The sequence below is a fragment of the Pteropus vampyrus genome, unplaced genomic scaffold (genome assembly GCF_000151845.1).
Source record: "Pteropus vampyrus isolate Shadow unplaced genomic scaffold, Pvam_2.0 Scaffold68, whole genome shotgun sequence".
Classification (NCBI taxonomy): domain Eukaryota; kingdom Metazoa; phylum Chordata; class Mammalia; order Chiroptera; family Pteropodidae; genus Pteropus; species Pteropus vampyrus.
In genome coordinates this window covers 5,811,290-5,826,503 of record NW_011888849.1, presented here as the reverse complement: position 1 = coordinate 5,826,503, position 15,214 = coordinate 5,811,290, and the positions used below count along the sequence as shown (strand labels likewise).

At 34.4% G+C, this 15,214-nt stretch overlaps 1 protein-coding gene and 1 pseudogene across 1 annotated transcript in view; both read right to left on the bottom strand.

Moving 5' to 3' along the window:
- Positions 1-185: 185 nt before the first annotated feature.
- ASAH2 (N-acylsphingosine amidohydrolase 2) overlaps positions 186-15,214 on the bottom strand; it is a 69,627-nt gene continuing 54,598 nt past the window's right edge. Inside the window, exons 16-19 of the mRNA XM_011361644.2 lie at positions 13,335-13,481; positions 5,078-5,137; positions 2,295-2,383; positions 186-375 (exon numbers count right to left, since the gene is read on the bottom strand). Coding sequence (XP_011359946.1) covers positions 186-375; positions 2,295-2,383; positions 5,078-5,137; positions 13,335-13,481 — 486 coding nt within the window. The remainder of the gene's footprint in view (positions 376-2,294; positions 2,384-5,077; positions 5,138-13,334; positions 13,482-15,214) is intronic.
- LOC105293119 lies at positions 8,671-9,251 on the bottom strand (annotated as a pseudogene).

Below are 15,214 nucleotides of genomic sequence, written 5' to 3'. Positions count from 1 at the left end.
CACACACACACACACACACACACACACACACACACACACACACACTCCTCTGTCCCATTAGCAGTAAACTATCTTTTCCCAAACTGGGACATTTATGGAAGTCATAATAGTTTACATTCACATGAAATCAGTCATATAAATTATACAGAGCAGAACTGCTCTTTAAATGATTTGTCAACTTTTTACTAAGTAGTTACAACTTCAAAAACGGAAGAAGTGCTTTCAAATGAAAGTATGACAGCGGGCTTGAGAAAGTCCTGCTTCCGACTGTGTCCAAAGTATCTTATTCTGTAGATTCCAGGCTGGGCAGTATCTGGGATATGCCATTGTATCGTTGCATTGCTAAGACCCAGTAATCCCTTGTGCCAATAGAAACTGTTGGTAGGAAACAAACAGACAAACCCAAATTTACTCTTTAAAATGTGTGATTAAAAAACATGTATTACTCATTAAATGAATATTTAGGGAGCACCTACCATAAGTAAGGCACTGGTCTAGATATTGAGAGTATAGCAATGAACAAAACAGAGATAAATACTTACTTTCTGGAAGTAAACCTTTAATGAAGAGCCATTTGCAGAAGAAATACCTTTACTCGTTCCACCTAACTACCTAAACTTTAATCAACCTAGGAAGCCTTACCTGATATTCAGAACACAGTCGTCTCCTGCTTTAGAACTCCTAAAGCATCCTTTTAGCCCTTGTTATCCTCTGCTTCAACTGACACTTCTTTTCACATGTAGATTCAATTGTTAAAAATACGTATTTAATGAGCACATGTGCCAGACTGTATTCTAGAGATTCTGGGGAGACAGTAGTAAGCGAGACAGACATGGTCCAAAGTTTCTGTGTTTCTCAATGATAGAAGAAAGGCAATAAGCAAGTAAACCACAAATAGTTTTACAAGTGATAAATGAAATGAAGAAAGACAGAGGTATCTCTAAAGAAATGTCACTTGAACTGAACCCACAACGTCTAGAGGAAGAATATTCTAGGAAGAGGGAACACAGAATGCAGTGTCTGAAGCAGGAACAAACTTGGTACAGCCAAGGAACAGAATGCAGATCAGTGGAATTAGGGCACAGTAAACCGTGAGAGAGTAGTTGGGATGATAGAAACAGATGAAGTCAGATCACATGGGTCCTTGTAGACCATGATGGTGGGTTCAGATGCTCTTCGAGATACAGTTAGGCTAACTGACTGATAGCCTCAGGTATGTAGAGAGTAAACCCCTCGACATTCTGTGTTTCTCAGTGATAAGTCCAGTGCTCTCAATGAATAGTTGATGGCATTGCTGCTGATGAACAAGGCAGAGGCCTACACATATCCTCGATGTTGACTGCTATTCTGATTTGGGGCTTTTGAAAATAAATAATTCTTTTTTTATTATCTGTATAACCTTATTTTAACAATAAATATGTTTTTATGACTTGTTTAAAAAATCACCCATACTCTAGAACCCTGAAGATCAAAAGAAAAGTTATGCCCATATTTTATATATTGCTATCAATTGGGCCACAACATGATCAAATCTCTATTTTAGTTAACCATGTGAATCGAACCAACATACAAATAATCAGTTAGAGATGATCTAAATTAGAAACAAATTGCCAAAAATTTTGCCCATTTTCATGCCATTGTCCTGTGGTAAAATTTATAAAATTGAGAACAGCGACATTTTATTTTAGACACATTTTCAAAACTTCAAAATATTTGATCGGCTCGGTATTTGGCAAAAAAAAAGGCACAGAGATATATATGTCTCTTTGAAGAAACTCCATGAACATATTTCTTTCTTACTTTAGTCAGTAAGACTTAAACACTCAAGCTTCTCATGCTTTAGTAATTCAAATGAAGAATCATTGACCATATATAAATACACAATATATGTTGGCTAATGACTCATTATTTTCCCAGAAGGAATGTCAGGATCTACAGAGTTATCTCAACACCTTCATCCAGCACTCCTTCCAACCAATTTGCAAGAAGGCTAGACAGTTTTAGGGGTGATATGTATGACCGTGAAAAAAATACTAAATTAACAGATGTTTATAAGAATGGAGGCTACAACCTCATTAGCACCTAATCTTACAGAAGCACATATCACACTGTTTTGTAGAAAAATAGAATCAAAATGAAGTCTAATAAATTAACTAAATATGGCCAGATGACTTCTTGGGGATTTGAAATCATTAATATCATGTATTGAGCTAGTCTTCCCATTTTTCTTCTCTGCGTTAATAACCAACGGTTTTCAAGGCTTGAATGACAAAATATTCAGTAGACATGCTCACCGAGTCTCCCAGGAGGCATCATTATGTATTATCTGCCATGTTGCTGAAGTTGCCTCATATTTCTCCACAGTGAGGAAAGTCTGATGGGTCTGAAATGCAATTAATAAAACTGATCACACACTGAACAGTCACAGAAGGAACCTGTCTGCAAATACTCCGCTTGTTGACTGTATGCAAATCTACCAATGGCTTATGTGAAAATGATTTAGAATTTCCATCCAAATTCTTAGCTGTTCCTCTTAACATTCTATGCAATGTCTTCAGAATATCAATTTATCTAGTCTATTAAAAACCATGACATTTTTTTAGAAAGTTGAATGAAGCATAATTTTAGAGCTGATAGCAAATTTTAGAAATTAGGGCAAAGAAGAGACAGAATAAAACTTGAGATTTAGAAAAGGCACAAGTCAAACCTTTCATGATATGTTTATTGATCTACATTCCAAGATGTTCTCTAGTCACCTCAAGATTTAGGAAGGAAAATGGGAAAGTTTTCTCATCTTTCTATCTTCATGTATATGATTTATCAGTAAATATACCTCCCTGAGTGAAGAAATTAAAAAGAATGTATAAATTTTCTTTGTCCTGAGGTGCTAAAAGCAATTCCTGTATTTCTTCATAATAGATTTCTAGAAACCATACCATAAGCAAAGTTTATTTTCCATTGGAAAATTGCTATAATAATTTATTTCAGACCAAGAATTTAGCTTCAAGTGAAGCACGAATTAGAATAATATAACAAATTAAAAGATACAAAGCCCCTAAATCTCAAATTTTCCACAAAATTCTTTAGATTGTGGCCATTAGGGACACAACTTATCTCTAAATCATCTTTCTCCATCATAACCCCTTACACCTGCAATTTACAGGTGTTCAAATAAAACTTTGCTGAAAGGATCACTCATTTACAGCTGTACCATGGGATCATTTCAAATTCTTCTCTAATTACTCAACTGATATTCAATTATATTCAATAAAGAAGCTTTCATAACCACAGTGACTTGTAAAGAGAGCTATTTCTGGCCATTTAGGGCAGAGCGACATTGGGGAGACCATGAATGGGTTAGGAGATAGAGTGGGCCCTCATGTATAGGTCTAGAGTACAGTTTTGAGAACAAGTCTAGGCCACTGCATACATAAGTTGTGACTATCCTTTCCTCCACCTTCCAACCTTAATGTTTTCCAGATACACAATTAGTTAATACAAGCTATTAATCTTTCTAGGCCTCAGTAAAATAGGGATAATAAAACAGAACTCATTGGGTAGTAGTGAAGATTAAATTAGATTCATATGATAATGTATGTAAAGTACTTAGTCTAGTACCTACAAAAGTAAGCATTCAGTAACAGTGGTGAGGATGTGATTATTACTAATGAAGGGCACTAAAAATTGTTTTATGCCTAGTCCCAGAGCATTCTTAGAAATTAATTCTATTCTTGCTATAGTGCTTTGAGTATTTTGTTCTCTTGCTTCTCCATGGCAATAATGGTGACAGTATTTCTCCACCCTAAAAATATCAAATGACAGCAAATTCTGCAGTTTTACTACAATAGTTTGATGTCAATATTAAAATAATGTTATAAACATGTAAATATTCCGGCACAGCTTGACTGCCTAGAGAAATTATTTCAAACAGGTATATGTTAATTATCCAAGCAGTAGAACACTTTTCTCCAATGTCTTTTTGACAATGTCATATTGCCATAATTATTTCACAGCAATAATAATATTTTAATGAGCAGAAATGGGAAGACTCATTTGGAAGAAAGGTATTTTGGGTTATAAGTGACAATGGGCCCTGGTTAGAATAGCTTATCAATAGAGCGAATGCTTCCTCAGTCATAGTAAAAAAAAATCTGACCTTAAAATCACTTTCGTATACCCACTCTCTTTTTCTTCTATATTTCTTTATGGTTTGAATTTTTACAACTAGATTGTCTAGTTATTGCTCATGTAGTTATAAGAATATTCTAAGGGAGCTGCAGAGGAGTAAAATTACTTAGTTTTATTAATAGGTTTATACAGACATATACTTCATCATATGTACATGTGTGTCATATATACATATATACAATAGAACAAAAAAGAGTGAGATGATATGTAACAAACTATTAACAGTGATTATCTCTAAAAAAGTTTATGGAAAGTGGGGTCCTTCTACATTCTATCTTAAACACTTCTATATTATCTGTTTTTGCACTGAACATCTATTTCTTGTGTCATTTTTCATGATTAATAAATAAATATCCTATTAGGACTGGTAGCAAAGAGTAGGGAAATGGACAATACAAGATAAAGTAAAGCACATGGGTCAGGCCTCCAAGCCAGTAGAGCATCCACCCAGGGATCAATGGTCATTCCAACAGGAGATGTAGGACCAGAGGCAGCAGTGCTAGAGGAGAAGGAGAGCAGCCAAAGAGTGAGTGGGAAAAAAACAAAGATACACTTCACCCTTGACCCTTTGATTATGTTACCAAATTTAGTAGTTTTTAAATTAAGATTGTATTCAAATTTACATCTTCTCAAGAGACAATGTAGTACTCTATGGATTGAGCTATGCGGGGTCCTAGGCAGAACCAGTTAAATGTTTCCTGTGTGCTTTTTGTACAGACTCAGTTCCACATTAACTGTTTCCACTGAAAATTTCTCCATACCTGCAAAATCAGATGAAAAGCCAGTTGAGACATTTTATCTTCATGTTGTTAAACTGTATAGGGATATTCAAGTGAATGAAAGGCTAAAAGGTGAATTTAAATTTGTACAAAGAATTATCAATGCTTACCCGATTTTCTGCTGAATTCTTTGGGTTAGCACCTACAAATATAACTTCAGCAACTTCTCCCTGAAAATAAAAATTTATTTTGTGAGTTCTAATAAAAGTATCTTTGTTGTACCCATATTTGGGCCATTATTTATGAAATTTTCTAGGATTCTGAGTACCTATATAAATCCTATTCTATTTAATCAAGTGAGTTATCTTCTGAGAATATTAGATAAAGTACTCTTGCAACAATGAACACAGGAATTTGAGGCCAGTGAATTTTCTTTTGGTAGATTCAGATATTGGTGAAGATATAGAGCTGTCATTCATATTAATCACTGCACATTAAAATGTCTTCTTCAGTCTTTGATATTTTCTTATACCTCACACATGTAGGAGATGCACTGAATTTAAAAAAGAGCAGTCAAAACGTAACATGGTAGATTTATGCTTGCATTATACTTAACAGCTATAATACACAAGGAGTGACATGGTATGTATTTACCTTCCCTCCTGAAAGAATTTTAAAAACTAGACGAATGTGGAAACAATGGTTTAAAAGACTGTGGGCATCAGGCAATGAAAACAGTGATCCTTGAGTGACAGAAAACAGACAAGATGAGCCCTACAAATGCCCCAGCTTAATGCCTTCAGAGAGTTTACAGTCCACAGCACAAAGAAGCAAAATTCAAGCAGAGCAAAGGCAGTCTATCTAAGTCAAAGAATAGATGTGCGAATCCATGAAGACCAAAGAGTCTTGAGTTCACAGGGTGGAGTAACAGAGAGAAGAGAGCTATACAGAGAGAGAATTTAGGAGATTTGCAGAAGACTCTCAACAACAATGCATGCATGTAAGGGAACTACCTTCAGTCAAGAAAAGAATCACTTGAAAGAATTAGGAGAACAATCTCAGGCTCATGCAGAATTGTGAAAAGCTCCTGTTCTCACCAGACAAACTGGGAAACCTCATAATTCAAGAGTTTTACCTCAGTATATGAGAGAGAGATTTTCCCTAGAATAAAACCTCCTTTGGCTCTGTCTAAAAAAACTTCCTAAGACCCAGAGTTATTAAATTCTTTCCAAGTAACTTAATAACACCCAGAATCAAAGCTTAAAAAAATATTTACAGGAATAGAAAAACCTCCAGTACCTAACAAGATGAAATTCACAATGTCTGTGATATCTCATAAAAAATTGCCAAGAATATAAAGAAGACAGACCTATGCATAATAAGAAAACTCTCAATCAAAACTGACCCATAAACAAAATACATGATAGAATTAATAGACAAGGACACTAAAATAGTTCTTATAACTGTATTTTGTATGTTCAAAAAGCTAGCAGAGAAAATGAACATAAGTAGCTAACCACAAGATTTAAAAAATGACTAAATCCAAGCCTCTAGAGATGAAAACTGCAGTCTAAAAAGAAAATACGCTTGACAGAATTTTCAAATTAGACATTGTAGAAGAAAACATAACTGAGTTTGCAGATGTATCAATAGAAACTACACAAAATAAAAAATGGGAAAACTGAAGAAAGTTAATAGAACAGCAGTGAGCTGTGGCACAACTTCAAGCTGCCTAATGTATGGGTAACTGGAGGTCCCAAAAGATAGAATAAAGACATTCAGAAAAAGTGTTTTAAGAAAAAAATGGACAAAATTTTACAAAGTTACTGGAAAGTCTAAGAAACTCAATGAACCCCGAAGCACAAGGAACATAAAGAAAATGACATCAAGCATCATTAAAATCAAATTGCTTAAAATTGGAAATAAAAAAAAAAATCCTAAAAGCAACGAGAAAAAAATATAATGCACAGAGAACACACATAAAAATGGCAGCAGATTTTTTTCATTGACAACATTGCAACCAGAAGACAGTAGAGCAACATCTTTAAGGTAATTAAAGAAAAAAACTCCTAACCAAGAGTTCTATAAACATGAAAATATCATTCAAGAATAAAAGCAAAATCAAGCATTTTCAAAAACAAAAGGAGAAAACAAAAATGTCAAAAGATATCCTTCAAGCAAACAGAAAATGATACTGGATGGATATTTTGATCTACACAAAGAAGCTAAAACCCCAGAAACTGTTAATGTGTGAGTAAATAGAATTTTTCTCTTTTCAAATCTCTTTAAGAGATAATCTACAGTTTAAAGTAAAAAATAAGAATAATCCAGGGAAGAGTCCATAACATGTAGAAGTAAAATACATGACAACAATAGCACAGACTGGGAAGAGAGAACTGGAAGACCACCACTAGCCAGACTGATCAAGAAAAAAAGACAGAAGGCACATGTCATTGGTATCACAAATGAGATAGGTGATATCAATACAAATTTTATAGATATTTAAGAGATAATAAGGAAATATTATTAATGACTCTATGCCCATAAATTCAATTAGCTAGATGAAATGTAATGGACAAATTTCTTGAAATATAGAAACTACCAAAGATCACTCAAGAAGAAATAAATAACTTTAATAGTAAAAACATCAAATTATACACTTTAATTATGTATAATTTATTGTATGTCAATTATACATCAATTAAGGTATTTTTAGAATAACTGTTCCCTAAAAACAAGTCTTCTCACCACTCATCATGGTACACAAGATCTTTTAGAGTTAAGTTTCCACCTGCTCTTTCACCTTAAGCCCTCTATCATCTATACACCACAGAGGTGGCATGTCTTCATGGGCAAAATAAACTCCTACTCATCCTCCAAGACCTAGCTCAAACTGAAAACATTTTTTAATGAAAACTTTCCATGGATTCAAAACCCATGTTGACCATCTGAACAGAGATGTGCTATTCAATTATTTACTCTCCTGAATTTTATCATTAACTTTCCTGAATTATTGTCATCAATTTATTTTTATCTCCTTTTATTTGTTTTCACCAGTGAGATTACCAAATCAGCCAATCTAACCAATAGCAAATTGTTCCAACAAGAATTAATTAGAATCTCCTGCAAAAATTAATGTACTGCTTATATAGAGCAATCAGCACTGCCACCAATATTACGGTTTATTTAACAAAATAAAGTTTATATCTGATATCTGATTAGCCAATTTGTCCTAATCCTTACAAGTATTCATTTCCTTTATTTTTTTCTACATTCACAATTCACTATTTACTCACACTCATCTTAACAATGAGAAACAATCCAAATACAGATACAACACGCAAATTTAAATGAAAGGGGTATAGAGCAGGAACTTCCGACATGACAGAATGAGGCAGTCAATATGTCTTCTCCCCTAAAAAGAAACTGTATATACACACACACATACACAAAACTGTCAAAAAATATATATTTTGGCACTTTTGATATCAAACACTGAGAAATGTTTAGTCATTAAAACTATCTAAGTTAAGATGAGCACAAGTATAATTCAACCAGAGTGGGAAAGGCCATGAAATCAACAGCTCTCCTGCTGCTGCTGGTGCCAGAAGGAATTCACTTGATTTGGAACACAGCCATGTAAAGTGGTGGTCCCAGGAGAAGGCAACATTGGGGGTTAGGAGCTAGAACTGGTGGCCTAGTCAGGGATTTAATAGTTTTGGGAAGGTAAGGTAATCTAGTGTTCTCTTCTGTGTGTGTGAATATTTTATTTAGTCATTTTTGTTTACAACTGAAACTCTGAGAATTCAAAATTAACATCCTTGCCTGTAAGCATCTTATAGACACCAGAAAAAGTTTCAACCTTATGTCCACACAGTTCTGCCGTGCTTTATCCAAATGAACCTTTATGAACCAGCTGCTATCCAGTTTCATGTGGACTCTCTTGCCCACAAATTCACTTGGTAAAAGCAAGTCCTCAGAGCGTGGCTTCTGTGATGCTTTTGCTCATTGTTTTGTACAGCTTTTTCAAGTTGGCTTAGGCAGAATTCTCCTCTGAACAATAAAGAGAACAAGCTTCCCACTGAACTTTTTCTCCAATTTGTGTACTAGTCAAACTTGGATTTTTCTGGAAAGACTTCAGTTGAGGAACACGAACAAAGATTATAATAGCTTTCCAATCCCCACCAATTCAGTTTCCTTGGCTGCTGTTATATTCAGCTCCCAGAGCTGGGCCCTGAGGTCCAAATTCATCTCCAGCTCAAGGAATGGCTAAAAGGTGCCAGACTCGAACTCGTCCGGCTTCTCGCCATTGGGCTTCAGGATCTTCATGCTTGAACTGAACATGGCCCTCTCCTTGCTGAGCACCGGCCTAATCACAGTGTTCTTGATAAGCAATCTTTCTATCCTGGACTGACCAGAGGCTGTGAGTATGCACAGCAGAGATCAGAGCGGACCCAAACCACACACACATCCATGGCCAATGGAGTCTGTGTGTAGGTGCAGAGGAAACATAAGTAACTCCAGTGGAAATTAAAAGCTGAGGAAAATTAGAAAATGGTCTGAAGTTTGAATACATACTCCAGCCCACACAGATCTATCAGCAGAGATTGAAGTTCTTACTCCTTGAGACATCTTACCATAAATTCTGACCATGATTTGGTTGAACATTAAGTGATGTAATCACAGGGGCAACATCATGAGAGCTAGACTTAAAAGTAAAATCGAGAAAAAGAAAAACTGAGCAAAGATATCAACAGTTACACATTGCAAGAGAGACAGGCTTTACTAAATTAGTCAAGTTTTAAATGAGCAAACAAACAAAAACAACAACTCTGTGGTGGGGAGGTAAAGCTAGAATCCAAAGTTGGTACAAAAAATCACCGAATACTCAACAAAATATTATGAGATGTGCATTTTAAGAAAGTCCTGCCCATACTAAGAGAAAAACTGCCTCTCTCTGTGTCCAGATGTTCAATTTAGCAGAAGACTTCAAACCGGATGTTCTAAAAACTAATATGTCATATTTAAAGAATTAAAGTATAATTAAAGTTCTCAAATAGAGAACTTCAATTAAGAGAATTCATTTTAAAAAAAAGAACCAATCGGAAATTCTGATATTGGAAATAACAACAATGAAATGAAAAATTCACTTCAGGGGCTTAATATCAAATGTGAGATGACAGAACAAAGCATAGGTGAACAAAAAGCTATTAATATAAATTACCCTATCTGAAGACTAGAGATGGAAAAAAATTAAAGAAAATTTAACAGAGCATCAGAAACATGTGGGACAAAATCAGCCAAAACAACAACCACTAAACAGAAGTCCTAGAAAAGACAAAAAATTATTCGAAGAACTAATGGCTGAAAACTTCCCAATTTTGATGAACATTGCCTTACATATATATCCAAGGAACTCAGTAAATTCCAACTAGGATAATCACAACATGATTCACATCTGCTATACATTATAGCAGATTAGCAGCAGACGTAAATAAAAAGAAAATCTTGAAAGCAGCAAGAGAAAAATAATTCATTACTTACAGGGATACTACAATAAGATTAACAATTGGCTTCTCAGAGAGTGAAGAACAGAAAACAACAGGATAACATATTTAAACTACTAAAAGAAAAAAATTTTCAACCAAGGATATAGCAAAATAATTCTTCAAACATAAAGGCAAAATAAAGCCATTCCAGATAAACAAAGGCTGAGAGAATTTGTTGTTAGCAGAACTGTCTTATAAAAAATATTAATGGAAATTCTTTAGGTTGAAAGAATGTGATGTTAGATGGTAATCCAGATTCTTAAAAAGACATAAAGAATACCAGAACTGGTAAATATATAGGTAAATAAAAAAATATATAAATATACTTTCCCACATCTCTTAACTTCCTTAAAGGGCATAAGAGTATATAAAACAATAATTACAACACTGTATTATTTCATTTATATATAGATGTAATTTATATGACAGTAATATCACAAAGGAAGGAAAGGAAAAAGAGATATATTAGACCAATCTCTTTATATTTTTTGGAATTAAGTTAGTATTATATTGAAAAGTTGGTTATGATTACTTAAGATGCATATTACATACCTGAGAAACAATAAGATATGTAAATTTGGTCTCTGCCTTCATTTCTTGGCACACATCTCCTAAAACCCTTGGAATCTACAAAGTGATATATCTGTTTATATGTTAACAGTGATGACTGGTGGCTGGGGGCTTCTGAATAACCTTGAGATGAGGGCTAGTTGCCTAGGGAACCAACCCTGTGATTACAGAGTTGGAACTTTCAACTTTAATCCCCTGATCTCCAGGGAAGGGAAAAGAGCTGGAGGTTGAGTGAATGACCAATGGCCATTGATTTAATCAATTATACCTATATAATAAAACCTCCATAAAATCTCTAAAATACAGAGTTCAGAGAGCTTCCAGGTTGAATGCATGAAGATGCTGGGAGGGTGGGATCCTTGAAGAGGACATGAAAGCTCTATGTTCCTTCCCCCATACCTTGCTACATGCATCTCTTCCATTTGGCTGTCCCTGAATTGTATGTTTTTATAATAAATTGGTAATATAGTAAGTAAACTGTTTTCCTGAGTTCTTTGAGCCATTCTAACAAATCATTGCACCCAAAGAAGAGGTCCTGGGAATCTCCAGTTTATAGTCAGACAGTCAGAAGCACAGGTGACAACTTGGATTTGTCATTGGTGTCTGAAGAGGGGGAAGGGGTACAGTCTTGTGAGGCTGAACTCTTAACATGTAGGGTCTGCACCAATCCTGAGTAAATCATGTCAGAATTGACATGAATTGTAGGACACCAAGTTAGTATCCACAGAGAAATGGAGAATTGCTCGTTGTGAGGAAAACCTCTACACATCTGCTGTTAGAAGTATTGGGAGTAGAGTGTTGAGAAGAGAAAGAGTTCTTTTTCCTTTTTAAGTCCTAAAACAACAACTAGGAAAATAGCTAAACACATATATAGTCAAAAAAATCAACAGAGGAATAAAAAGGTACACTAAGCATGCACTAAGCATAAAAAGGGTCATTATTGACCCTACAGAAATTGAAAAGATCATATGGGAATACTATGAACAACTGTATCACAATAAATGAGACAATTTATATGGAATGGGCAAAGTCCTAGGAAGATGCAAATTCTTAGAAAGATACAGACAAATTAAATTCCTAGAAAAACACAGAACTAACTCAAGAAAAAACTAGAAAATCTGAAGAGGCCTGCAACAAATAAAGGAAATAAATTAGTAATTTAAAATATTGTGATAAAAAGAAGCACAGGTCCATATGGCTTTGCTGGTAAATTTCATCAAATATTTAAAGGAGAAATGATACCAATCTTTTGCATACATTTTTAGAAAATACAGAAGGGAAAACATCTTAACTCATTCCTTAAGACCAGTATTACCCTATTACCAAAGGCAGAGAAATATAACATGTGAAAAAAAGACTGAAAATATCCCTCATGGACATGAATACAAAACTTTTTAGCAAAATATTAGCAAACTAAATTCAACAACATATAAAAAAGAAGATATACCATAATTAATGGATATTTTTTAATATCTAAAAATCAACTAATGCAATATTAATAGAATAAAAGACAAAAACCATATGATCACCTCAGTAGACATAGAAAAGCATCTGAAAAAAATCCAACACCCATTTTTCATAAAAACTCTCAACAAATAAGGCATTAAAAGGAACTTTTTCCACCTGGTAAAAGTCATCTACAAAAATCCTACATATATATATATGTATATATCACACTTAACAACTGAAGACTTTTCTTCCGAGGATTAGAAACAAGATAAGGATATCCAGTTTTACAACATCTATTTTACATTGTTTTAGAGAGTCTAGCCAGTGCAATAAAAGGAAAAAAGTAAAGGCATCCAGAAAAGAAATCCAAAAAGGAATAAGTAAACCTGTTTTTACTCACAGGTGATGTGGTACTACACATAAACATTTCTAAGGAATCCACCTCCCTCCAAAATATCTATTAGAACTAAAAAATAATTTAGCAAAGCTACAAGACACAAGATCAATATAAAATAGTAGTAGTACAAATCCTGCTTCCTTTCTATGTGCTTTTCCTATCCTTGATTTAAGAGACCTTTTCTGAGCTCCAATGAATGGTTCTATGACACCCATTTAAGAAGAAAAGAATAATTGGGATTTTAGAAATTCAATTATACATAATTACCACCTGAAAAATAATTATTTCCCCATTATCATGTTTGCAGTGCCTTTGTAGAGATAAGAACAATTATCAAAATTACTGTTGCTAACAGCTGTTCTATAACATCCATAGAGACAGGTGGAGCCACTAAACATCTTTTCCCACCCATCCTCAAACACAGGCTTATGAAGCATTCCAAGACCTCTTTGTGAGGCTTACCACTCTGTATGTAGGATTCGCTGGCTGTAGGACATCCCCAAAAGTCTTGCCTATAGGTGCTCTATCCGCAATATTAGGAATTATTGGGATTATCAGTTGTTTGAAAAATGGAGGCTCAGGTCCTGTGCTCAGGTTGGCTACTGTGTCCTAGAACAGAGAACATTTGCTTAAGGAGAGCACAAGAAGAGTCAAAAGACCCTTTCCCAAGTTCCCCACCCCCAGAAATGTGTTCATTAAAGGAAAACAACCTTCTCCCGCCCCAGAAATAACTATGTTAACAAAATATGAGGGAACCTTGCTAAAATGTGAGCCTACATGTGCATAATTTAAACCTTCATCACTAGAAGAAAGTTTTAGTCATAGGCAGTGTTTTCGCTCCCCTAGGCAGTATAGTTCAGCGATCAGAGTGTAAACTTGTAAGTATGCTGCACAGCTTCGATTCTAGGACATCCATTTTTTAAATGCGCGACTTTGGACGGGAGTCTAACACATAAGCCTTTGTAACGTGACACAATAATTATTCTTTTAATTTTTAAAAAGTGTCGATCCTCTCATATTTTTCCTAAATCCTTCTCTGTGCTGATTAAAGAATTTAATAAATATATATTTTAATTTACAAGTTAAGGTCAGTCGGACTGTAGTTTAATCTACGTTTCCCACAAAATTCGCCACCTTTAATAATGTCATCAAAATACTAACCTCAAATTTTAAATAGCCCTTCATATGTATTTAATAGACTTTCATGCTCACTTTACATATTTAATTTTTACAACAGCCACATAATCTATTATCATTCCCATTTTGCAAATGAGAAAATAGGCTTAGAGATACTCAGTAGTTTATCAAGATCGCATAGCTAGTCTTGGTTACATAACCATAAAACTAACTGTGAAACAAATTTCCACCAAATGAATCACAATTTTCTTCCTAAATATCACTATAAAAATTTAAGACTCTATTTCCATGGGAAGAGTTATAGACCTATGATTGCAATGAAAGTTAAACAGCTTTTAGATCTAGGGATGGGTTATAAGTTTATATTTTCCTGAATAATTTGAATATTCCACAACTAGTTAGAGCTTTTAAAATGGAAAAGAAAAATAGTTCTACTTTGAAAAAAGTATCAAACCTAAAATTAAGAACATCATGATAACAATAATCAGGTAATTAAAATATATTCTAATCCTTTGCACTGAAAACTTCAAACTCACAATTAGCAACAAATTAGGTAGAGGCTTATGAAATTACCGATATTCAACAGCTTAAACCTAAAGAAACATCACTTTCATTCGTTTCAATTTAATACATCCAAGCTCTTTCTCTGAAAGGGCTTTAGTATCTCTGCTATGCCATAATTGTTTTGCAACCTTATTGGGGCTTATATGGCATTATATAATGATCTGTTTATTATTTAAACTCTTTATCCTGCTTGTTGACTAATCTTCCCATCCTAGAGTGCAGCTTCATAAATAATTGTTTTCAAAGGGAAGACTTCCACAAGTGGAGTTCCTTTAAGTAAACTTGCTTAGGTGTGCATATTTTAGGAAGATACAATAGGCATGTGTATGCCCAGGTACTGCTGTACTTCATCAAATCTAAGCCTCTATTGACTACAATAACTTATTATTTTCGAACCACTAAGAAAGTAAAAACATGCTACTAATTATAATTGTAAGATTCCTCTGATTGGAAGATGCATCCCAATTGGGCATGCATTTCAGATGGAAATGGGCATCTCAGAATTGATGGTCCACTCAATTTGTGAAGTGACTGCAGAGAATCTGGCCAGGATTAGAGAACACTGGTTCAATTCTCGGTTATAGTTATAATAAGCTTGATCATTTATCATCTCAGAACCTATTGCTCATCTGAAAAGTGGG